The 26,760-nt window shown below is 37.4% G+C and overlaps 3 protein-coding genes across 4 annotated transcripts; 2 read left to right on the top strand and 1 right to left on the bottom strand.

Annotated features, from left to right (window-relative positions):
- The first annotated feature begins 1,598 nt into the window (after positions 1-1,598).
- On the top strand, positions 1,599-8,957 carry LOC143884562 (GTP-binding protein Era-like protein). 2 transcript variants are annotated; one of them, XM_077388203.1, is made up of 9 exons: positions 1,599-2,032; positions 3,924-4,069; positions 4,205-4,345; positions 4,421-4,534; positions 5,491-5,616; positions 7,458-7,556; positions 7,697-7,798; positions 8,466-8,546; positions 8,632-8,957. In XM_077388203.1, the coding sequence occupies exons 1-9, from the start codon at positions 1,648-1,650 to the stop codon at positions 8,716-8,718; spliced, it is 1,281 nt and encodes a 426-aa protein (XP_077244318.1). In that variant the 5' UTR covers positions 1,599-1,647; the 3' UTR covers positions 8,719-8,957. The 2 variants fall into 2 exon arrangements, 1 of the variants encoding a protein (XP_077244318.1); XR_013252977.1 differs by lacking the exon at positions 8,632-8,957 and having other exon boundaries at positions 7,458-7,569.
- Positions 8,958-10,549: 1,592 nt separating this feature from the next.
- On the top strand, positions 10,550-14,040 carry LOC143884561 (Tetratricopeptide repeat (TPR)-like superfamily protein). Its single transcript, XM_077388202.1, has 2 exons — positions 10,550-11,761; positions 12,249-14,040. The coding sequence occupies exons 1-2, from the start codon at positions 10,811-10,813 to the stop codon at positions 13,449-13,451; spliced, it is 2,154 nt and encodes a 717-aa protein (XP_077244317.1). The 5' UTR covers positions 10,550-10,810; the 3' UTR covers positions 13,452-14,040.
- Positions 14,041-17,373: 3,333 nt separating this feature from the next.
- LOC143884560 (small ribosomal subunit protein eS25) lies at positions 17,374-23,080 on the bottom strand. The gene is made up of 4 exons (XM_077388201.1): positions 22,914-23,080; positions 22,749-22,823; positions 20,401-20,535; positions 17,374-17,669 (listed from the first exon to the last, which is right to left on the bottom strand). The coding sequence occupies exons 1-4, from the start codon at positions 22,914-22,916 to the stop codon at positions 17,556-17,558; spliced, it is 327 nt and encodes a 108-aa protein (XP_077244316.1). The 5' UTR covers positions 22,917-23,080; the 3' UTR covers positions 17,374-17,555.
- Positions 23,081-26,760: the final 3,680 nt, after the last annotated feature.

Genomic DNA, 26,760 nt, shown 5'->3' with positions numbered 1-26,760 from the left:
CTCTAAAATTCAAGCTGTAAATGGTAGTTCGACTCAAGGTTTTAAATTTCGGTCCTATCCGAAACCAAAATTTTAGCCGAAATCCTAATATTTCAGCCGAAATTCAGTAATGGGCGCACAAAATTTCGTTTTTTGGGCCAAAATTACCGTAGTAATTTCAGGTGAAATTCTGTAGAGGAATAAAAAATTAATATTTTATCTTAAATTTAGCTGAAATTTCTGAAATTTTGACCAAAATTTGGTACGTTTCAGAAATTTCGGTTTAGGAACGTTTCGGTTTTGGTGTTGAATTTTGGATTTCCGTTGAAATTTAAAACCTTGGTTCGACTAATGCTATCAAATAGTAACGATTTCCCTCCTTCAAGGAATCATAGCTATTATACTCAAGATTTAAATATGTACGATCACAAAACCTCAACATGTGTGTGTGAGAGAGAGAGAGAGATACACATGCCCCCGGTCACAGTTCATTTTAGTACCGTGTTATACACATCTAGGCCCTGTTTGTTTTAGAATCCAAAAGTGATTGTGGGTCCAAAACTGATTATTGGACTCAAAATTAAGTTGTTTCTCAAAATCCAAAAGGAATGGGAAATGATATGTGCGCCAAGGTGTTTTAATAAACAAGTGCTCAACTTTTTTGTCGTGTAGTATTTAAAGGGTTTAAAGAGCTTTTTGAGAACCATAATATCCTCTGAAATCTTATTACATACTACACGACAAACAAGTGGAGCGCTTGTTTATCGAAACACCTTGGCGCATATATCATTTCCCAAATGATAAATGCACCCTTTTCCATCACTTGGATACCCAGTTGTGGTGTACTAGGCAATCAAGTCACTTCATCCCTTCAAATGCAAAGTACACTGAAAAGGGGTGCATTTAACATTTCCCAATCCAAAACAATTAGGGTGTTAATCTCTTTGGCTTGTAGTGAATTTAGGGGTGCAAGTTTGGCCCTGTCAGCCCTGACCTAACGATTTTTCAATCCTGAGGGCGGATCAGGGTTCATTTTTTTAGACCCTGACTCAGGTCGGGTCGGGTTCTGGGTTAATGCCTCGGGTACCCTCACCCAGCCCGACCCTAAGTTTTTTATTATAGAATTGAACCATTTGTGCATGTTTCTTTTGCTAATGTTTTCTATTATCTTGGATTGATGTTTCTTTAGATTATTATTATTAATTGTCTCTGTTGCCCGTCATATTGTTGAATTCATATTGTCTTATTTTGTTCACTTTTTCTGTTTATTGATCATTTTCTTCAATATGATAAGTGGTTGCTTTATTTTTTGGCACTCTTAACAAGTATTTGCACTAGGGTCAATTAGGCCTGGCCCAATCAGGGCAGGCCAGGGCCAGCACTGAGCCCTGTAGGGCGGGCAATGGGTTGAGGTTTTTCGGCCCTGACTCAGGGTCAGGGCCGAGATATTGGGTTCCAGGGTTGGGCTAGGGTTTTGAAAAACCCGACCCTATTGCAGCCCTAGTAGTGATGATATACTGATACGGTGGTGCCGCCGCATGAGAGCTGAAAACGCTAATGGAGTCAAGAAGGGCATTTTCGGAATGTTAAAATGAGCTTCTGATATAAAAGTTCATAAAACTAGAGAGATAATGCTGAAACGAAACAAAAGCTTAAAAATAGGCTCCAATGGAGCTCGCGCGTCATATCTCTGCAACTCTTCCCAGGGAAAATATCTTCCCTTCTTGCCTTCATTTCCTCGTAAACAAGAATCATTTTCCTCGTTCTACTAGAAACCCACTTCGGGGATCGATCTCTCAGGCCCGAAATCGTGAGTTTTTTCAGCCGAAAACCCAAAATCATGAGCTTTTTCAGCCGAAAACCCAAAATCGAGACCTTTTGCTCGAAAATCAACTCTCGGATGGTGAAAACATGGGTAGAGAAGAGAAGGATAACCCCTCTGAAGAAAATTCATTCTTGTCTTTGAGCGAAAAGCCTGACAGGAACGTGGCCTTGTTGGACGACTACGAGATGGAAGAACTGGACCTTGATATCGATCCTAATCATCATAGCGGTAAGACTTTTTAATTAAGTCCCTGTTTGGTTTGCAAGAAAAATATTTCTAGTGGAAAAATTTAGGAAAATTCTTTTACCCTCTCAATTTAGCGAGACATGATATGGTTATAGCTTATTTAAATAAATCTGGTTCTACTTACTTATTTCACTTGTAATCAAACTATGGAAAAGTAAGAAATTTTGAAATAAAAAGTTTTTCTTTTCCAAACTTTTTCAGAAAATTCTTGCAATCCAAATCCAAACAGGGAATACGGGATTGGCATGCGAATTTCATGATAGTGGAAATAAATGCTTTACTCACGAATGTACAGATGCTTTAAAAAGATCTACACTAAACTTTAGGTAGAAAAAGAAATATAGGGTTGAAGTTTGTAAGAAGATAGGTAGATTTGTTTTTGCAAATGCCCTTCTGTTTAATATTGTGAGTAACCCATATTTGCCGCTATGGTTGAAGCGGCAACGATCGATTGAGATTAGTAGTTTAGGATCAGTTTCTCAGCCTTAGTTCAGGGGCCTAAGAAGTGGAAAGGGTACTCCTTAAAGTGAGTATACATTCTACTTCTAGGTTTGTCGATATATATTCCACATACTTTTTTTATTTATTTATAATAAGTTATCCCAAGGCATATCTCAAAAAAAATAAAATAATAATAAGTTATCCCTAGGCATCTGAGATCCTTTCGAATGACCTATGTTGTGTTGAAGGGATATCTATATGATCTGATTGATTGCTTATGAGGTAGCAACGGAGTCGAGGAAAGTTTACATAAAAGATCCCTGCTCGGTGAGTCCTTTATTCTATGATGAACTGTTGGCACCAGTCCTGCATTTTATCTCTGTGGACTGAGGAGAAAGGGGGATTAGAAAGAAGAGGATTGCACTATGAGAGAAGCAAGGAGGTCAACCCGTTTCAAATATATGGCATGGATTCTGGCAATGCAATGTAGTTGGAGCCAAATGCTGATCCTAATGAATCATTCTTTATATATACTCACTCACACACACACACACACACACACACACACACACACACACACACACAATAAGAGCAATGATAGATGCAAGGGAACCCTTGCATAAAGAGCCGTAAAAGCGGTCGTGATTGGTTCCACGTCATTAAGTGTAACCGAATTTCCTTTTTCAACTGATTTTGATCGGTTACACTCAATGACGTGGAACCAATCAAGGGCCCTTTTTTAGCTCTGTATGCAAGGGCTCCCTTGCATCTATCATTCCTCACATAATAATAATAATGCATCTTTCAATATTATCATATACCATGTGGATGAGTTGACAGATAAGGTTTGTTTGGGTCGAAGCGTCTGCCACGTCATGTCCCGTCTATCATTGATTAAGTATATCCGAATCTAATTATAGAAGACCTGATTCTTTTATCAATGTTGACCTCAAGTCTCTTTGCAAGTTTTCTAGGATTGGTCAAGTCTTGACCATGAAAAGACAAATTACTATTATGCTTTATTACATCCTGATGCTTTGCACCTTATTTCCTCTGTCTAATCATTTGAGAACTAATTCATGTTATTCCAATTGATGATCTCTCTTTCTGATCATTTTCTTCTTTATTTGCATGCTTTAATGATCTAATTGGAACTGATTCATTGTAGCATCTTCCTTTAATTTGACTGAAGTCTGTTAGTATTGTACTTGTTTTCTGTGAAAGTATATGCTCTGATAAGGAAAAAGAGAGCATAAGAAATAAAAGAGAGCATGGGAACAATCATGGGACACACATTCTTTTATCTATATTACTAATGATGCTTTTACATTTTTCTAATGAGATATTGAGGTTAAATTTCCTTTGAAATCTGAAGTTTAGATTTGTTACACGGGGTATTTAGAGGAAATCTAAAATTAGATTTGTTACACAGGGTATGTAGCTGTATTAGGAAAGCCGAATGTTGGAAAGAGCACACTTTCAAACCAGATGGTAGGTCAGAAGCTCTCAATTGTCACAGATAAACCTCAAACTACTCGTCATCGAATACTTGGTATATGTTCTAGCCCTGAGTATCAGGTAAATGCTTTCTGTGTATCTCTCTTCTCTCATATGTTTGCTTCCCTAACCAATATTGACATGACAAGCAGTTATTTCATCTAAAAAAGCTAGCATTTCTGTATTTATTCATCAGAGTGATGGGTTAGTTTGCAGATGATACTCTATGATACACCTGGTGTCATTGAAAAGAAAATGCACATGTTGGATTCTATGATGATGAAAAATGTCAGGAGTGCTACAATTAATGCGGACTGTGTACTGGTTGTTGTTGATGCATGTAAAGTTCCTCAGAAGGTAAGTTTTTTTGGTGAGAAATAATTAGTGGGACACTAGTGCACGTTTCTTTAAATTGATTACGTCAACTTTTAGATTGATGAAGTGCTGGAAGAAGGTGTAGGAAGCCTCAAAGAGAAGCTGCCCATTCTTCTGGTGTTGAATAAGAAGGATTTGATCAAGCCTGGAGAAATTGCAAAGAGACTCGAGGTTAGCGTTGCTAAAAGAATTTGGTCTTCTATAATTTAGATTTAGATACACTTGCCAACATTAGACAGGGGACACATGAGGTGGTGGACACTTCGACCCAAGAAAACCTGATCTACTCATCCACATGTTATATGACTTTTTTTTTGGGAATAGTATGCTCATGTTATATGGTAATATTGCAAGATGCATTATTATTAATATTATTATTGTGTGTCTATATATAAGTTTTCATATGGTGAACGTGCTGAGTTTAGCAAAAATACACCGGGGCCCACGTATTTGGATAATCTAAACCATTCATTTTTTTGGCCCTCAACGTAGATAGGTCATGCCCCAAAAATCTTGTCCATAGGTTGATCCTAACCCTTCGGTCTGTGGAGGTTTCTACACCATGACCTCCATTATAAACCTCCACAGATTGAAGGGTTAGATACTTAGATTCATCCTATTTAGTAGATTTTTGGGGCACAAACTTTCTATGCCAGGGCCCAAAAAATGAATGATTTACATCACCCAAATATATGGGCCCTGCTGTATTACACACATGTGCATGCGCGCGCGCACATATATAGAAACATGTATCTATTTTATTAGAAATGCATTAAGACAATAAATATTGTGTAAATAATTCATAATATTGAATAGAAGGGAGGTGATACAGTGGAGGTTTTTTCAAAGAGCTGTTTAGGGTATTTGGTGCATGTTTTTGGTATGCATGCTTGGCATGGAAATTTCTTATGAAATGAAGTGTTCTTGTTGCATTGATTCATTTGCCACTTGCAATGGATGGGAATTGATTTTTTTTTTTTTTAAGATAACCTAAACTTTATTAGAAAAATGCCAGTGTATGTGTGAAAAGTTTCATGGTTCAAAACTTAACAGCTATTGGTGCAACCTTCAAATTTGGGATCATTGATAGAAATTATCTTTTGTTTGATTTTCTGCATTTCTTGTAGTGGTATGAGAAATTCACTAATGTTGATGAGGTCATACCTGTGAGTGCCAAGTATGGCCATGGAGTGGAAGATGTCAAGGATTGGATCTTGTCAAAACTTCCCATTGGGCCTGCTTATTATCCAAAGGTATGCATAAAGATTTTTGTTTTTAAGGGTTTGCATAACATTTTTGTATGAAAATAAAACATTATATTTACTCAACCTATTAAAATTTTCAATATATTACGTGTTAGAATTAAAATTTGAGAATTGATTAAAATATTTTGGCAAATCCACAAACATTCCTTTTTGAGGTTTGCTGAAGCTGACACCCAATACCTGTGCCAGGTTCTGTCGCTCGCACCCGTACTGATGTGACATAGGTTTTTATATAGTTATATCCATGACATGTGAATATTATGGCGAGACCATATAATTCAAAGATATGGGGCTCTTGGTAGGCAAATCATGTATTTCATACCTTGTTCCTTGGATATTTGATTGGGATATGCATACCTCATGGTCCCGCCAGGCATTCATCATATGCTATCTGCATGAAACTTGTTCATACAACAACGCAAAGTTATGCAAATAGTTTGAGCTTCAACTGCATCACCAGCAACAAAACCAATACGCATCGTTTGATACTTAATTGCATATCTGCTGATAAGCATAAAGAAAAACAGCCACACATGCATTTCCACCACAAATTCTTGTCTAGTTTTATATTTAATGATTTTTTAAGCAATTCTTGTTAGTTGTAACAAATGTGTTTTGAAAATTTTGATGTGATTTATAGTGTTTCTAATGTTGTGAGACCTATATTGCATGTTTTTCTGTTATTTTTTTTTATCTAATACTTGGGCTAAAAGTTTAGGAACATGTAAACAATTAAAGAAATGAACAATATAAGTATTTAATATTCAAACACAACTATGTAATTGACAACACTCTATGGTAGGTACATTACATCTTCACAAAATTCCAGAAATTACAGATCATAGTATATTGTATATTAGTGTGTAGTATTTACCTGTTGCTGTCCAAGAGCTCAAAAAAACTTCTAAACCTATAAAATTTCTAAAAATTAAATTTTTGCTACACTCAATTACGAACTCTTTCCCCTACAAGGCTACGACAAAGTACTTGTCATAGCCCAAATATACCACTTTCCACTTAATTCTTATCTTACATAATTTTTCTCGTTTTCATTTCTTGGGTCCACCAAAACCTATTGAAACTTAAACCAAAAATCAAATAAAAAACACTAAAATTCTCCACAAATCAATTCTAAAAAAAACATCACGTAACCTAGTATCATATGTTTACATGGATACTTTTGGATTCTTCTAATGGTAAAGCTTTTTATATGAAAATAAAAGATTTTATTTACTTATCTTACCAAAATTCTCAATATATTACCTGTAATAGCCATATTATCATGTAAAAGAATTGAAATTAGAATTGATTTAAATATAATGGTGATTATCCATGAATCCTTTTTCTAAGGTTAGCCGAATCCGACACTCAGTACCCGTGTTGGATTCCAACACTTGTACCCGTATCTAGGGGCGGACATGGTTCGGTTCTAGGGCCAGAACCGAACCACTTATCTTTGGAACAGAACCGAACTTGATCGGTTCGGTTTTGGGTTTACCCACTTATCCGTTGGGGGTGTCATCACTCTCAATTCTCGGTTCGGTTCTTGGTTCCAAGAACCCAAACCCAGAACTGAACCAAGTGCAATCAGTTCCCAAACATCTGAACCGGAACCGAACCGAACCAAAGTGGCCTGTTCGGTTCGGTTCCTCGGGTTGGACCTGAACCATGTCCACCCCTACCTGTATCCATGAAAAATAGCTAGTATCCTTATTCAAACTTCTCAAGCAATTTACCCAACTTATCTCTTTAGCGTTTTTAATTTCTGGATACTGATTTCTGTAGATTAAACTCTAAGTATGCCTTATTTAATTCGTATTGTTTTTCAGGACATCGCCAGCGAGCACCCTGAACGATTCTTTGTAGGTGAAATTGTTCGAGAGAAAATTTTTATGCAATATCGAAATGAAGTTCCATATGCCTGCCAGGTATTCATAAGCAGTAAGTTTCAAGCATCTCACATGTGTTTCTCTATATGCAACTACCCATGTTTCTCTTTGTTATATCAAGAACGCTACTAATGCAGCCATCTCTTCTCTGGTTTTCCTTGTTTTGATGCATCCCACAGGTCAATGTAGTAAACTACATCAGTAGGCCAACCTCCAAAGATTTTATTGAAGTTGAGATTGTTGTTGAGAAGAATTCACAAAAAATAATTCTCATTGGAAAAGTACGTTCATAAATCTTGTATCTAGAGTTCTCCGAATACCTCGGATCTTGTGTTATCTTCTTGTTTTGTCGCATTATGTTTTGATGATTATACTCGAAATAAATAACAACAATCATTTTCCAGAAATCCTTTTTTTTAGTGTTGGACATGACCAGAATATAAACAGTCAACATAATCTGCGAGTGTCACTCATCATATCAAGAATTGTGGTGTCTATGGCTCATATATAAGCTGATTTACTACATTTAATAATGAGTTGAGGACTTAAAGTCACCAAGGAATTCTGAATATTTTGATGGCTACTATGTCACAATGGTATTAGTTCTGTGGCAAATACTTGTTATCTTATGCATAAGCCTGAAACATTGGTTGTTGTCTGTTTCTTTTTCTAATATCTTCTCTGGTTCAGTTCAGTGTACAACACTATTGTATAAAGGAATGTATAAATGAATCCAACTATTGTACATGGGCTAACGATCACCACAACATTTAAAAAAAAAAAAAAGATTCCTTTCTACTAGCATATATCTTGCTTTCGTCTGCCTTGTACAGCTACTGTACACCATCTTTTTTTTATGTTGAATAACTGGTTCAATAACTTTCCTTTTAGTGTGAGATATCTTATTTAATTTGAATCTGATGCCTACATAGTTCTGAACCGATGCAGGAAGGAAAGGCCCTTAAGTTATTGGCTACAGCTGCAAGGCTTGACATTGAAGATTTCTTGCAGAAGAAAGTATTTCTTGAGGTACCTAACCTTACAGTTTCTCTGGTTATTTTTTGAATTCCTATCAACAATATTTGATGTGGTATTTGGGATTTTGACCCAACAGGTTGAAGTGAAGGTGAAAGGAAACTGGCGGCAAGACGAAGGCCTTCTGAAGCATTATGGTTATGGTGGTCAAATCCGGGCATTGTAAGTACGGCGCAGCATATCTACTCGGAATATATTACCATCTCTCGCCTTCATATTTAGTCATAGAACGCTCCCAATGAAAGATTTGGGTCCAGACTCACCTTCAATTCCTCGAATTTGTTCATGCCTCAAGATTGGATTGCTCTCCTTACATTAATGATCCAAGTAGCAGCTTGGTTCTCATGTACGAGTCAAAGATTATGCTCTTTCTCACTTTCTATAGCAAGTTTTGTTCTTATGTACATTATGGATTAGTTAAAGATTATGCTGTTTCTCAGTTTCTACTAGTCACTTGAGATGTTGAAAAATCTTTTTTTATCAATCACCTGCTAACTTGATGATAACATGGGCTCTGAACTTTAAGGTCATGTTTGACACCCATGAAAGTTTTTTCCATGGAATATTGGTTTGTCAAGTACCAGGTGAGAGGCAATGAGGGTGGGAGAGGAAGAGAATTGAGTTTGCATGAGTGAGGAGAGGGTGAGAAGTGGCTGAAAAAATGCTCTTTTGTATATATATATATAGATTAGGGGGAATTAAGTGTCTTATATTCATAACATTTCCCGTAACATTTTACCAGGCAATTTCGTGGAAAGCCATTTGTGGCTCACTTTTGCAGGAGAGAACGGCCACCTCAGATGAATTAAATAAATAAGACAAAATATGCTAACAAGGGTGCCTTTGTGGCTGTTCTGGCCTGCAAAAGTGAGCAGCGCAAATGGCATTTTGCAGTTGGGCTGTTGCAATTGAGAGCAGACACAAAGGCTCAGATTTTGTCTTATTCATCGAGCCTGTGTGGCTGCTCTCACATGAAACAGCCAAGGAGCAAAATGTCTTCTGCAAAATGTCTTCTGTGACTGTCCCTAGCAAATCCCTCGTAACTTGCTAGGGACCAGAAGGCATCACAGCTGTTGAATGAGAGAGCAGCCACATAGGACGAATTAAACGAAAAGTGAGCCTATGTGGCTGCTATCTCATGCAGCAGCCTGTCCGTGAAATGGAGTGCGATGGTCCCTAGCAAATCCCTAAATATTAAGACGTTTGAATGTGGAGTTGCCGTATTTTTCTTAAGCATCTATCATATTATTAACGTTACTAATCAAACTGTTAAGATGGTCCGATCTAAGTGATTCTCAAACAATTAATATGTTGGAACCTTATCGATACCAGGCTGGGTCCCACCCAGTCCCATACCTAGGCGCCCCCCCCCCCCCCCCCCCCCCAAGACCATAACATACCACCACGCTTCCGAATCCACCATCCTCGGCGGCCCACTCTGTGACTGGCAAAAAGGTCCAGAGCTGATGAAACCCATTAGGCAAGGCCCTTTAAACCTGTCTCATACCAGGCTGGATCCCACCCAGTCCCATACATAGGCGGGCCGCCACTCAGGACCGTAACATAATCTACATTAGGGGTGCAAGTTTGGCCCTGACCCGCTCTGAGCCCGAACAGGGTTAGGGCTGGATTTTCTAACCCTGAGGGCTGGTTAGGGTTCATTTTTTTTTACCCTGACTCAGGTCGGGCGGGTTTTGGGTTAATGCCTCGGGTACCCTGACCTGGCCCGACCTTGAGTTTTCTATTATAGAATTGAACCATCTGTGCATGTTTCTTTTGGTAATGTTTTCTATTATCTTGGATTGATGTTTTTTTAGATTATTATTATTAATTGTCTCTGTTGCCCGCATGTTGTTGAATTCATATTGTCTTATTTTGTTCTCTTTCTCTGTTTATTGATCATTTTGTTCCATATGATAAGTGGTTGCTTTATTTTAAATACTCTTAACAGGTATTTGCACTAGGGTCAATTAGGGCCGGCCCTGCCCAATCAGGGCCAATCAGGGTGGACAAGGGCAGCACAATACCCTGTAGGGCGGGTAATGGGTTGAGGTTTTCCGGCCCTGACTCAGGGTGAGGACGGGTTAGGGCCGAGATAATGGGATCCAGGGTTGGGCTAGGGTTTTGAAAAACCCGACCCTGTTGCAGCCCTAATCTACATGATAAGGCCATTGATTTGAGGCTAAAGACAAAAGCATTATGAGCCGTTCATTTTTACAGTCCCTGATCAATTAAATAAGATCTTCTTTTGGCATGTGATGAGATCACGTTTCCTTCTACTATTTTCATGGGGCAACCCAATCAACGTGAACATGGTTTTTCCAATTAGGCCATGCATTAGGAAGTTATTTACCGGATCAAGGCCTTCTTGTATCGATTATAGGGATCATTTGAAGACAAGCAAAGACCTTTTGACTGAGAAAATCCAGTTGGGCACCAATGTAGGTCCGTTTGAAACTAACACTCTTATGAAAGAACTAATAAAGACCGGCAACTTGAGCGATGCCCGCTACCTGTTTGATAAAATGCCTCAAAGAGACGAAATCTCATGGACAACAATAATAGGTGGATATGTGAATTCATCAAATGCCTCTGAAGCTCTGTCTTTGTTTTGGTTGATGTGGGTCGACACAACAATTCGAATGGACCCTTTCATTCTTAGCCTCGCGCTCAAGGCGTGTGGGTGCAATCTGGCATTAAAACAAGGGGAATGCATACATGGGTACTCTGTGAAATCAGGTTTTGTGAATTCCATTTTTGTGGGAAGTGCTCTCTTGGACATGTACACCAAAGCTGGGAGCATTTCCACTGCTCGTAGAGTTTTCGCGGAGATGCCATTAAGGAATGTGGTCTCTTGGACTGCGATAATTACCGGGCTTGTTCGCGCTGGCCAGAGCAAGGAGGCTCTTGAGTATTTTTCTGAAATGTGGGGATCAGACGTAGAATGTGATTCTTATACATTTGCTACTGTGTTGAAGGCTTGTGCTGATTTGTGTGCTTTGAATTATGGCAAGGCCATTCATACACAAGCTATGAAGTTTGGCTTTGATTCAAGTTCATTCGTTGCGAACACTCTCGCCGCAGTGTATAATAGATGTGGGAAATTGGATTATGGGCTGAGGTTGTTTGAAAGGATGAGGAGTCGTGACGTGGTTTCATGGACAACGATCATTGCAACGTATGTCCAGATGGGTCGTGAGGAGCATGGGGTATTGTAAACACCTAATTTTCAAAATAACCTTTTTTATGTAAAAATCAAAGATTGCATCACTATACAAAATCATCCATAATTTAGTATTTCTATTTTTTACCAGCCCAACATACCTTTTAAGCAAAATTCAAAAAATCTCCCTTGCATCTATCAATAACAACAATTGTCAAGGCTGGGGAAGATCTAACCTTTATTTATTTTCCTTTTACCCTTCATTTATCATATTCATAGTTTAATCATAGTAGATAATCAAATCAAGCTTTTATTAAACTCATTCATTTAAATATCTATTTTTCTCTGACCCTTACTTTACATTATTGTCTATTAATAGATTATACTGATGCTTGATTATAAGTAATCTCTAATTTGATTTGATCAATTGATACATTTGATTTTGAAGTCCTTTTTTTCTTCTATAACATTCAAATTCAACTTTTGAAACTATAGCATTCAAAATTTCAAACTCTAAATTTTCTTGTTTTCAGGTACAAGCGTTTGTTCAGATGAGAGAATCGGGTGTTAGTCCTAATGAGTTCACGTTTGCCGCAATTATCTCAGGCTGTGCCGGCCTTGCGAAAATCGAATGGGGCAAACAGTTACATGCCTGTGTTCTCTGTCTTGGGCTTTTGGGTTTCATGTCGGTTTCCAACGCAGTCATGACCATGTATTCAAAATGTGGATGCTTAGATTCGGCTGCAATGGTGTTTCGAGACATGCCCAGAAGAGACTTAGTTTCATGGAGTGCAATTATTTCAGGGTATTCGCAAGAAGGCCAGTGTGAAGAAGCATTTGAGCTTCTCTCACAGATGAGAAAGGAAGGAACTAAACCAAATGAATTCACTCTAGCTAGCTTACTAAGTGTTTGTGCTTACATGGCAATTCTCGAGCAAGGAAGGCAAGTCCATGCTCACATCCATTCAGTTGGGCTAGAACAGGATGCTATGATAAACAGTGCTTTGATAAACATGTATTCTAAATGTGGGAGCATAGAAGAAGCTTCACAGATTTTCGATACAATGCAGAATGAAGATACCGTGTCATGGACAGCCATGCTAAATGGTTATGCGGAGCACGGATATAGCAAAGAAGCAATTGATTTATTCGAGAAGATGCCAAAGGTTGGATTGAGAGCAGACTATGTGACTTTCATCGGAGTTTTGAGCGCTTGTAGCCATGCTGGACTAGTTGATCTTGGTTTCCATTACTTTAACTCTATGACTAGCGATTACCAAATCAATCCAGGGAGAGAACACTATGGTTGTATGGTTGATCTCCTATGTAGGTCCGGGAGGCTAAGTGATGCCGAATCCATGATCAAGAGCATGCCCTTTAAACCAGATGATGTTGTTTGGTCTACACTACTGAGATCGTCTAGAGTTCATGGTAATACTGAGTGTGGGAAACGCTCGGCTGATCAAATTCTTGAGTTGCAGCCGAATTGTGCAGGGACCCACATCACCCTATCAAATATTTATGCTGCAACGGGGAGATGGAGAGATGCAGCGGGTGTGAGGAAGCTTATGAAATCAAAAGGGGTGATAAAGGAGCCTGGTTGGTCTTGGATTGAGGTTAAGGAAAGAGTTTCTGCATTTGTGGCCGGCGATAGATCACACCCTGAAGGTGAGGAAATTTGTACAATGCTGGGTTTACTAGCTTCGAGGGCAAAGATGGATGGTTATGTCCCTTAAATAAATGTTTTGCTCTATGATCTCGATATTTAGGAAGCATTGTACTTCCATTACTACCGCCAACTGCTAAATTACCGGAGTGGAAGAAATATCATTGCACAAAGAGAAAATACAAAAGAGATAAGCTATCCAAAACCCCTTTTTTGGACTGTTAAGATGGAGGTTGTTCTCTCTCTTGATCTCATGAAGAAGAGGTGGAAGCGATCTAGAAGGAAAATTCAAGTTTGAGAATGAATAAAAATGATCCTTCTCAGTGAGATATTCTGAGCAAAATAATCGATACATACATGATCTATGCGTGCCTCAGTTTTGATACTAGGTTTGTCAAGAGGCATGACAATACTCCAGTCAATTATGGAGGCTAGCTTAAGCACCAAATGGGGTTCCTCTACAGAAGCTAATTTAAGAACAACTGTGGCATGTTTAAATGCCATGCCCCTAGCATACATTTGAAAGTATTCCAAGATTTCTTTCACTCTGAAAGGAATAAGCTTAATGAATAGAACAGAGTTTGTTTCTAGCTAGGAATGTTGTTGGGGAATTGTTGGTCTAATTAAAAGTACAGTGCTTAAAAACATTTGAAAGTATTCCAAGATTTCTTTCACTCTGGACTAACATATCCTCTAATGACTTAAAAACAATCCCCACTTAGAAATTTTGTAATACTTGATAGGATCACTTTTAAGATTAAATCACTTAAGTGCTCAAGTGATTTATATAATAATGAGTAAGGTATCCCCTGTGAAAGAACTTATAGTTCTCTGACTAATAAAAGACTCCCTCAGAGTATAAGGATCACAATTGGGACGTTGAAACTGTTGACTTTTTAGGATCACAATTGGGACGTTGAAACTGTTGACGTTTTATGTGAAAAAAGTCTTTTTGTAATTCAAACTTACAATGGGGTGTTTTTAGTCTTTATATGTATGCTTTTGGGCCTCCCTCCAAAAAAGACTAAAGTCATGAGAAAACTTTAGTCCTAGATAGGAAGTGTGAGAGGATGAGAGTGGCCATATATATACTTTCACTCTCTTAACCTTGTGAATAAGCAAGAGGTCATGGGGATCCTACGCGCACGGATCGCCCACTTGGGTCCGGTGGGCTTTTGATCTTACCACACACACGAGCTGTCCGGCACGGCTCGGCCGGCCGCGCGCGTGGACCCAAGGCTTTTCTTTTTATTTATTTATTTTTCTTTTTAACGGTCAAGAATTTATTTATTTTTGTTTTAACTCTTTTTTTACCGTTTGAGATTCCTTAATCGTGGTTTAGTGACCGTTTGGAAAACGTCTCTCACGCACTAAAAGAGTGCGACGTTTCACCCTAACGTGTAGATTACCTTTCTATATAAATCGGTTTTAGAGAAAACAGAAAGAGATCCTTGACGGATTCTTCTTCTGCTCTTTCTCTTCTCTGGCTTTCTCTCTGGTTTTCTGCTCAAGGCTTTTGGCAAATATAAGCGAGTTCTTAGGCATCCGGGCTGCGTGAGTGCACACCCCTGGAGCGAGAGTTGTTGTATCTTGAAGGCATACGCCAAGACGCCCATTTGCACCGTTGATTCGTCATAGTGGGGGCGAGATTTGCCTTAAGGACAGCGAAGAATCTTCGTGCCTCAACTCGATAAGTGATCTAACAATTTCTTTTTCCTTTACAGATTATTATTGCAGAAAATAGTATTATTGATCTCTGTCTTTGAGTTGTGAGATTAATATGTTATAAGGTATTCTCGAATCCTAAATTACAGATTTGCACATCAATTTTTCTAACAGAAACTCTCTGGTAGAGTGATCCCCATGGGAATAGTTAATTCTCTTCCTTAATTTAGGCCTAAATTTGGAAGTGTTTCCTGCAGAAAGATTGAAGCAAAGTGAAATGACTCATATTATAAGAGTGAGTCTAAGAATTTCGCACAAAGCCATTTCACAGCCTCCACTTTTTCAAGAGAGGAGCCACCTCATAGCTGATTTTGTCTTATTCATTTAATTAATATGATGTGGCACTTTTATCCCGAAAATGAGGGACTACAAAATCGCTTTTGAAAAATTGCTTAACACTCACAACAAGGGAGTATAGTTGGATCTTGGGAAAATTTAAATCATCCATTAGGTAGACCATACATGGATTGACAATATCACAAAAAGTTGTTCCTAAGTAGAGAACAATATTTACTCTCGTATTCAAGGTAGAGAGAAATTATATGATGGAGGTTGTTTTTCCCCGAAGGGTATTAAGATGGAGGTTGTTCTCTCCTAATCTAATGAACAGGAAGGGATTTAGAAGGAAAAATCAAGTTTGAGAATAAGTCAAATGATCCATCTCAATGAGGTATTCTGAATGAAATAATGGAAGTTTTTAATCCTGAAAAGAGCTTACAAACCAAATGGAGTTCCTCTCCAGGGAACTAATTTAAGAACGGCTGTGACATGTTTCAATCCCATGCTGCACACATATACATCTGAAATTATTCCAAGATTCTTTGCTCTCGGAAAGAAATAAACTAAATGAATAGAACAGAGTAGGTACAGTGCTTATGAATTATGGTAACAGAAATACTCTTATTTGCGAGTTTTTATATGCTGCCCCGACCGTCAAGTCATGAAGCAAAGGCCAGTGCTGCAGAATCTACCAAGTCCGTCAAGGCCACGGAGTTTGCTTGCTCACATAGTCTTATTATCTAGAATTATGTAGAGGGGCTATAACACGAAAGCAGAAATTCCAATCTCATATAAGATTCGAAAGAGAGATTGGTTGCCACCAATAGACAGAAGAAAGAATACACAACGTTACCTCTTTGAGAAGGGTGTAATTCTATTCTCATATAGCCGTTGCCAATAAGATCCGGCATGTTACCTGGAGCCACTAAGTTACCCTTGTGATGGTTCTTCACATGAACAGGCCCCATTCACCAAGCACATATGCCACGTGAGCACTAAATTCATGTTGTTTTCGTTCATTAGAACCGAGTGTGATGAAGGTCTTATCTCATTTTCATCTGTTTCCACCCCTTTCTCGGCATTTCCACCCTATTTTGTTTGTCCTTCTACCGAAAATGAAGAAAAAAAACAGCCAAAAGGAAAAGTGCAGCCATTTTTAGGAGATGTGAACGAATAAGCTGGATGTTGACAGAACCCTACGGGTTTGGATGCGTGGATTTTAGAATCAATTTTTTAATTTGAAAGTGGTGTAAAATTCTGGATTTTACAATCCATTGTCCTGGATTTTAAGTAAGAAATCCAGGTTTTAGAAATCTCTGTTAAGAACTAAAACCTATAATTAACAGTAGATTGCATGTATCTAAGAACATGTAAATGAATAGGGAGGATCAAGTCGTTTGTACATTAAAAGACAAAAAACGACCCACTAACATCTATTTATAAATCTTTAATTATAGCTTGGAATCAAATATTTGCAAGATTAAACTCATCAGGCATTTGCGTACCTGAGTGTGCTGAATTTTGATACATAGAGGGGTTTAATTATAGGTACACAATATGATTGTAAAGGGTCTGAAATTTTGGACATAGGCTAAAAAGAAGAACCTCTCTGGAGAAAAATCCTCAGATCAAAAGGCAAGTTGGTGCAGTGTAGGAAAACAGAGAATTCCTGCCAAGGGTTATTTTCTTGACGATCAAACAAAAAAATAAAAATAAATAAAAGGGAATGTTTGCAATCGTCCCTGGAAATAGAGAACACATGATGGAATTCTAAGATAGCAGAAGAAAATCATTAGTTACAGCTCCAAAACTTCACCTGTAGCAGCATCTGGACCTTAAAGCAAGGCCCTCTTTACCTTTTCTGTTGGAAAGATATGGTAAAGGAAACTGAAAACTTCATGATATTGACCCAGAAGATTAAAGAGTAAATAACATTCAACTAATGGGGCCTTGCATACTACAGAAAGAACTAAATAAGACAAAAGATCTAAGGTAATTTGTTCCATTTCATTTCACCAAGTGCATATTGTCAACAAAATCCCTCTTCATGAGTAACTAAATGGGGAAAACATACATTCTTGTTCAAGTCGATTAAAACTCATTCAAAATGTTAGTCATGCCATGTATCCAACTGCTGATAAAACAGAAACATGAGAGTGGGAGGGGCAACCTATGTATTGGTCGCCCTAGTGTAGATCTGCTGGCTCGAGTGAGAGGATATCATCCTAATAGAACCTCTCGCCATCAAATCCTTAATCGCCTTCCGCGCAAGTGATCCATTAATCTGAGGCATAAGGCAAGAACATCAACTCTTAAATTGTTTATTTACCTTTTCCCCCCAAAAGATGAGCACTTTATTAATCAGACTATGCTAGAAAATTATCATCAACTTCCAAGAATGAAACACTAACCGAAAAGAAACAGGAGAAAGTAACTCTAGTGTTTCAAACATTAGTTGTTTTCAATGGGTTGATAATAAAGCATATCTTTCCAATAAAAAAACATTAGAAAAAGATCACATGCTCTGTTTAACTCTAGTGTTTCAAACATTAGTTGCTTTCAATGGGTTGATAATAAAGCATATCCTTCCAAAAAAACAATAGACAAAGATCAAAACAGGGAAGGATACTTATAATTCTTATAAAAATGTCACACTGATTCTACATAACAGTTGAAGTAGACTAATGTTCTGTTAACTCTGGTGTTTCAAACATTAGTTGTTTTCTCTGGGCTGATAAAAAAGCATTATCTTTCCCAAAAAAAAAAACATTAGAGAAAGGTCAAAACAGGGAAAGATACTTATAAATTCTTATCAAAGTGTAACACTGATTCCACCTAACAGTTAAAGTAGAAAACTGTTCTCTTTATATAATAATTAAAAAGGATCAAAATGTAACTATCGAATTAATGCATGCAATGGACATAATCAGAACAAAGTTTCTGGTTTTAATAGTAACCAATTTCCAAACAAGGCAATTAGCTGCAAATATTCAGTTCTCTATCTTCTCTGTTACCTTGAAAAGGCAAAAAGATCTGCATTTTAAAGCTCAACAAGTACTTAAAAGTCAAAATACCTGATCGAAACTAAGAAGAAAAGAATGTACATGGATGGCTGAGATGGTCATAAACAGACAACAACAACAGCAAGCAATAATATAATAGTACAAAGATCTGCAACAACAAGTAGATTGGGTTTTTCTCTCTCCAACAACTATCGTTCTTACTTCTTTCGGTTTATTTTTCTCCCTTTCCCTACTCCTTTCAACTTATCTCTTTCAATTGCCCTTTTCAGCTCATATTTTTCACTTTCTCGTAAGCTTCCAAATTCACCCCCTTTTAGGCTTTTACCATTTCCTCCTAATTTACGAACCATCTTAACTGAATCTTGATAAATGTTACCCACTTTTTATCCAATAATAGGATCAAGAAACTTTCTAGAAAATCAGTCCGTTGCAGATCCCATATCTTTTAATCCAACGGTTCGATCATTGACTGATCACCCAGCTACTACCAGATTTCTCAGGGCAAAATTTATGGTGTTAAAATCTCTGCTGACAGTAATTGTGCCTTTCTCTGACCCTATTTAAGTCAGCCCATACTCTTCTCTGTAGCCTAGATTGCATGAATTTCTTTCCTCCTGAATTCCACATATTTCCGATTAAAAAAAATAAAACATACGGATAATAGAAAAGTTAAGAACACATTCAATATTATAATACTGAGACCCTCTAAAACACCTGAGTATACAAATATCTGATAATGATACACAGATAAGATCCTAAAACAAAATGGTATGATAAAAATTTAGAGGGTCCTGCTACTTGATCTTTGTTGTGGATAGTTGCATTAGTAATTCGGTGACGTTTGATTGATAACACACCATTGCATATCTTATCCCCATTTTCCTTTTCTCTTCTTATCTTATCTTTGCTACAAGCAAACAAGGTTTTAAATTTCGGTTTAGGTTTTGGTTTCGGTCACTACGGAAATGGAAACATTTCGGTTTTGGTTGAAAATTTCGGTGGGAATTCTATGAAATCAAGGAAACATACGGAGACATGCAAATGACAGAATTTAAAGATGAAACTTCAGGAAATGCTATAATAAGCACAAATAGACACTTAGAAACCATCACATAAGCAAGACTACCATCTATAAAGCGCGGCCCAATGCACAAGGCTCCCGCCATTGCGGGGGTCTAGGGAGGGCTAGATGTACGCAGCCTTATCCCTGCTTTGCAGTGAGGCTGTTTCTGTGACTCGAACCCGTGACCACCAGGTCACAATTGAGCAACCTTACCGTTGAGCCAAGGCTCACCCTAGTAAATGGTTTACAAATATTGAACACCTAGTAACATGCACTGTCTCGCATGTCTAGTAAATTATTACATACAAAATTTCACATGTAATGCATATAAATATTTGGACATAATACATGCACTTCATTTTGGACGCAATTCATATACTTATAATTATGTAATACATAGTAATATAATATACTACGATTACACTTGCGATTTTGGTTTTTGAATTTCGGTTTCGGCGGGGATGCAAATGGAAACGTTTCGGTCATTTAGTGTCAGTTTCGGTGGAAATTCAAAACCATACAAGCAAAGACCAATGACACTATTTCGACATTGCGAGCACTTACATGCTAATTACTTGCTTTGCACACACGAGGCACAACCCCATTTCTCTTTTCTTCCTTAAGAACCCCCAATTATGCACCCCACCAACAATAAAATTACAAGGGGAATAAGAGAAATAAAATAGAAAAAGTTTTATAGCTTCAAAATTACACCATGATGTAAATAATATATAAATAAGCACAAGCCAATGATTCCTCGGGCTCAAAGGAGGGAAAAAACAACTCACCACTGATTGCTCAGAAAGCTTAATAGGTACTTTGAAAGTAAGTGTGAATATACAATGTTGCATCAAACTAAAGCAATAAGTAATCTATTAATGCAAATGAAATAATAAAATTACAACTAATAAACAATCAAAGACTATTACCCTTAATCTATCGGACAAAATCGAAGGAGTGATGAGCTTGTATTTAGGCGCTTCAGAAAGAAGCTTGTCATACGACGCCTGGTCAAAAAGCACCATGTTATTCACCTTCTCCTTCTGCTTTCCCTTGCTCCACTTCTGCAATGCCAAAACACAAAATCCCAATTCCCAAACAATTAAGCAACAACAATAAAATACTAAAACAGACCTAAGGCCCTGTTTGGATTGCAGGAAAACATTTCTAGCAAAAACTTCTTTTTTTTCTCAAACATTTTTATTTCAACGATTAAAGAGGAAATGCCTAAATTAAAGTTATATCATTACAAATTAAAGGCCCTAATAAATAAAACTTGAACTTAGGCAGTTAAAGTTTTTTTTCCTTTCCCCAAATTTTGCGAAAAATTCCTGCAATCCAAATATGGCCTAAGGATAGATATTAATTATCAGCACAGATAGAGGTGCAGATTTTGAAAAAGAAAATAAAAAAGAACTACAAAAAACTGATAAAAATATGGGTTTTAGCGAGCAAAACATAAAAATACACAAAACAAAAAGTACCTAGAAAGAAAATTCTCTAAATAAATTCATAGAATTAGTAAATGTGCATGCTTTCAAAAAACCAAGGAAGTTTGTTACATGCCTAGATGGATCCCACTTGGAGTAGAATAAACTGGATTAAATTTTGTAGTTTGTGAGATTTGCTTTCGTAGTTGTTGTATGTATGGGTAGGATTCTTAGAGATAAGGGTTAGGGTTTCTAGATTAGCTAGGGTAAGAGTTAGAGTAAGTGCTAAGTGGGTATTCTATTTATAAATAATATGTAATCAGTATTTAGAAATCAATGAAGAAACTATAGTAGAAATTGTCTTTCACCACCAAGGAGGACTGACCCTTCACTCCAAGCGGCTCAAGAGGCTAGTCTTCCCTCTAATAAGATCAATCACGTTGCGAGCCGATTCGGGGTTCGTAACATTTAGTATCAGAGCAAGTCGATCCGGCCTCATGTCGAAGAAAATCGAAGAAATAATGGATTAGTGGGATGAGACAATGAGGGAGATAAAAAGGCATTTAGCTTCTATGAATGCCAAGTTTAACAAGATGGCACAGTCGCTTGGCATGAATATAGAAGAGCCCCAGTGTTTAAAGGAGCTGAATGAAAAAAATCAACGAGAGTACTGTCATGAAGTCTTGTATGATGAAAAAGAAAAGAAGAGATCGAAAGAAATCAGATAGAAGAGAAAGAGAAAAGGCCACATAAGAAAAGTGTCAATGATTTCCAGTGTTATCGAGTTCAATTAGGTCGTCGCCGGAAAATTTGACATTCCTCTCAACATGTCCAACCAGTGTTTAAAAATGCAGATGCAACATGGAACGCAGCCGGAAAAAATCCTAGTCGACTCGGCACGATGTGGTCGAGTACTCGGTTGACGCGGTCATAATTCGGGAGAGTCAGAGAGTTTTTATTGAACCCATAGGGCAAAATGCAGAATGCAGATGCGGCGGAACACAGAATGCGGCCTAGGTAAAAGGGAGCGAGCCGAAGCCGACGTAGGGGAGTTTTAAAACTATGTGTCCAACGCCATCAAGAATATCTTCATCTACGATCATCTGTGCATCAAAATCTCAATCATTTCAAAAAAGTACTGCAAAAGAGCTTTGATGAACAACATGATAAGATCCATTTGAAGATAAAACTCTTGCAGCCCTTGATGACGACGTAAATGATGACTCACTATAAGATGAAGAGAAGAGGAGGTGGAGTGGGAGAAAGAAAAAGAAAAGGGCAGGAGAGAAGAATTTCGGAAAGTCCTGCACAAGAAGATCTCATTCTTCACTAACTAACCAGCACTTAAACTCCAACCTTGAGAACAAGGTTGATTTCAGGGCGGGTGGAATGTTCCGTGCCTATATGGGTCCCACTTGGAGTGGAATAAATTAGATTAGATTTTGTAATTTGTTATACCTCAAAAAAAAAGATTTTGTAATTTGTGTGCTTTCTTAGTTGTTTAGTTTGGGTAGGATTCTTAGAGATAAGGGTTAGGATTTCTAGATTAGCTAGGATAGGGCTTTTAGAGGAATGGGCAAGTGAGTTTTCTATTTACAGATAGAATGTAATCAGTCTTTAGAAATCAATGAAGAAATTATCCTAAAAATTATGTCTTTGACCAGAAAGGAAGAGTGACCCTTCCCTCAAAGTGGGTCAAGAGGCTGATCTTCCCTCTAAGAAGATCAAAGGAATCTAATACAGTGAAAGGCTAGGGCTTCTCACTAGATTGAAGTTAAAGAAAGAAAAAAAACCCAAAAAGGAAATTACGTCATAGAAAATAGATCAGAAATGTGGGTCTTTTTTACCTTCTTCTTTTGTTTCCCACCCCCGGATTTCGCAGGCTTTGAAGATGGAGGAGGAGCCTTCTCTTTCTTCGGAGCCTGAAAAAAAAAACTAAATTAATCCCAAATAACCAACATCGAAAATCCATTAACGATTGCAAAAATATGCTAAAATAGCCAAACTCGCACCATTCAATTCGAAGTTGAACAAGATGCGGGCGAGGGTTTGAGAAGCGCAGAGAGAGAGACCAGGGGTCTTTACAAACCCTAAAAGGACATTTTGGTCATTTTAATAAAATAGCAAACGAAGGGTAAGCGAGTGTACACAAACTCGGTGCAACTCGTTTGTGCTACTAGCGCTTCTAAAAACGCCTTATACCAAGGGGCTAAGTATATACTAATAATCTAATATACAATGTAGTGGGGCCCACACGGCGCAAATTGGTAAAGGTGTATGGTGGGGGCCACCAAATGAAGGGTGAACCATCTTTGCGTTCCATGCCCCTTGATTTGATAATGGCACTCTTTTTTTTGGAGTCACTCGCTTTTGGTCCTTCTTTATAAATGAAATGTATAAGGTTTTTTTGTCGTGTAATCGTTTTAATGAAAATCATATGCATTTCCAAGTTCGCAACCATTTCGTCTTAACCCCGTATGCATTTCCGCAGTAAAAAGGCTCAGTATCAATTTCCCTTTAGTATGGGCCCTTTCTTCATGTAGTATCTAAGGATTTTTTTAATATTTTTTACTCTGCATAAGAGTTTTTCTTTGAATCTGGGTTCGTGTAGGAACTTAGGGCCCGTTTGGATACCCATTGGGTTTGGATTTGGAGGTGAATTTGGACTTTTAAATCCAAATTCGGCGTTGGGCAAGCCTTTATGACATCTGGATTTGGATTTGAGTGAAATCCACAAGATTTATAAATTCCTCATTTTAGTGTAATTTTTTGGATTTATAAATCCTTTTTGCGAGAGGTTATTTATAAATCTAAATGTGACCCGTAAGGAGTTAAAATGACCAAAATATACCAAAGAAGTGTTAAATGACTAAAGTACCCACATGACATTAAAAAATGAAAATACATCGTATTAGGTAAAATGACTAGAAAACCCCTGGTCAGGCAAAATGATCGAAATACCCCTATACTAAGTAAAAATGAAAAAATACCCCGAAGTCGTGCAAAATGACTAAAATACCTTTATGACATAAAAATGATCAAAATAACCTCGTATAGGGTAAAATGACTAGAATACCCCAAGATTATGGAAAATTTCTGAAATACCCCTATATCAAGTAAAAATGATCCATGGCTCATAAAAAATGACTAAAAATACCCTCATGAGATAAAAATGATAAAAATATGCCATATTAGGTAAAATGACTAGAATACCCCCTGGTCAGGCAAAGTGACTGAAATACCCCTATACCAGGTAAAAATGAAAAATACCCCCGAGTCGTGCAAAAATGACTAAAATGCCCTTATGACATAAAAATGATCAAAATAACCTCATATAGGGTAAAATGACTAGAATACCCCAAGATCATGGAAAATTACTGAAATACCCCTATATCAAGTAAAATTGTAAAAATGACCAATGACTCATGAAAAATGACTAAAAATACCCTCATGAGATAAAAATACGCCATATTAGGTAAAATGACTAAAATACCCCTCCCGGGTCATGCAAAATAACCGAAATACACCTATACCAGGTGAAAATGACCAAATACCCTGAGTCATGGAAAATGACTAAAACACCCTTATGACATAAAAAATGATCAAAACAGCCCCATATAGGGTAAAATGACTAGAATACCCCTGGATCATGGAAAATAGCTGAAATGCCCCTATATCAAGTATTTTATGGCATTTTGGTTTTGTTAGATTTCAAATTCAAATCCAAAGAGCATCCAAACAAAAAAAATTAATTTAGATTTGAAATCCAAATCTATACGTGGTCATCCAAACGGCATTATTTTTAAATTTGTGAATTTTAAAATTCTGGATTTTGAATCCATGGATTTTGAAAATCCAAATTCACCTCCAAATCCAAATCCAAGGGGTATCCAAACGAGCACTTATAATATTTCCACCTAATATTTGCTAAATATACAGTTGTCTGTATCATCCGGGCTCTCGATGAAATTGCAGGGTGGTGGACTATTATCGTAAAATTACAAGGGATCCAATTGTAAAGAACCCTTGTATTTCTTAAATTAATTTCTGAAATTTATCTATAATGTTAATTGCTTAATTTATGAACGAAGCTGATATATTTTCTTCGTGCATTTGAAATTAATCTTCATTTGTCTTCAGGTTAGTCGGTTGCTAATTGTGATATTAAAGGCTAAGTTAAATACCACAACTTATTAAATTAATCTTTTTTGTCTTCATCATGTTAGTTTGTTAGCTTGTTTTCTTCATGCATTTGAAACTTCGTGTGTTTTGTTTGTCTTCATGCTAGTTGTTTCTAATAACCATGATTAAACATTACTATCATGACTTTTTATCAATTTCACTCAAAGCATATGCTATGGATGACTATGTTATCAATTATATAAACATTTTGTACATGCAAACAACCTTAAAAAAAAACAAAAAAGAGCTCTTACTATCATTCCAAGTTCCAATACCAATACATTTTCTAACTCAGATGACCCTTGCAAGTAGCTTAATGCAAGATGGCTTAGTAGTCGAGAGAAGCAGAGGAAAGCAAATAGCAAATGGTTTCCAGATCCAGAGTCTCAACTCCGTGCTTTAGGTGTTGTATACTATGACGAAGATGATATTTTGGGTCCAAAAGCCAGTCACCATTTGCTTCCCTTGACTCAGGGATCTTGCATTAAGCTATGATTTAAGGAATGGATCGCTTCACTTTCGCACCGTGGGTTGCAGTATTGCCAGAAAGACTGAAAGATTTCTCAATGTTAAGAAATTAGTCATCCGCAACATCATCTCCGAGGTAAAATCTCAATCTCGCGAAGAATGTCATGTGTTGGCATATTTTACTTCATCCATTGTGAGGTTCATTAGAAGATAAAATGAATGTTGATGAGCGATTTGAGTACACTCTCTCTTCTATATCCCAAATATTATCATTCTTCTTTATCATATCATGTGGTAGCTGAAGCTAATTGTAAATTCTAATTCTCTTCCTCCCTCAAAACCCGCCAACTTGGCTCTGATACTATAGTACGAAAGAAAACATGGAGAAAGTTCAGCATAAAAACAAGAACACAAAGATTTATGTGGTTCGAAAATAGTGCCTATGTCCACGAGCAAGAACACCACCAGCTGTTCTTTACTAAAATAGAGAAGATTATAATGGATTCAACCAGTTCTCACACCTAAAAACCCGACCCAAAACCACATACACCCTCTCTCAACCCATGAAGATCTCACATCTCAACTTACTGCAAGAAAAACCTCTGTTTCTTTCACGAGATTGTACTCCTGCCGTTTTGGTTTTTACTCGAAACCTTATGTAGGTTTTCTCCCAAAAACCTAAACCTAGTCCTGTCTAATCTAACCAGGAAACAAGACGTAAAAAGAGATGTAAAAAGGCCAAGATGTAAAAAGAGAGAGACAATGAAGTCTCTGAAAAGCTCAGGGCTGACCTCCAGTACAATTGTCTAACTTTGGAGCCTGTCTCTTTGAACTTCGATACCTGAGAGTGCTCGGCTTGTTTCAAGCAAGCTCTATCTTGTTCTGATGATTCTAGAACTCGGTCTTCCATTTATGGTAGGATCAAGAGCGATTGCATGGCGCCTTTTTTCATATTTGGGTGTAATCCAATACAAGCTGTCACTCTGTATTACTTCTTTTATCTTAATAACCAACAACAACGACTAAAAATGAAAAATATTATGACCCTATATTCTCTAATGATTGTGGGGGGCAAGAGTCTAGACCAGTCTAATAGACTCCCAATAGCATTAACAGTTAAACATAATACATCGATAATGCTGATTATTAACACTAAAAATCCCTCAGAATGCAATAAGATTTATGATCTTGAAGAATCCATCTTGCGTA

This window comes from Tasmannia lanceolata, unplaced genomic scaffold (genome assembly GCF_043159265.1).
Source record: "Tasmannia lanceolata isolate RefF3 unplaced genomic scaffold, GAP_Taslan_0.1 ptg000008l, whole genome shotgun sequence".
Lineage (NCBI taxonomy): Eukaryota > Viridiplantae > Streptophyta > Magnoliopsida > Canellales > Winteraceae > Tasmannia > Tasmannia lanceolata.
The sequence above is the reverse complement of the archived record's forward strand: the minus strand, read 5'-3'. Positions and strand labels throughout refer to the sequence as shown.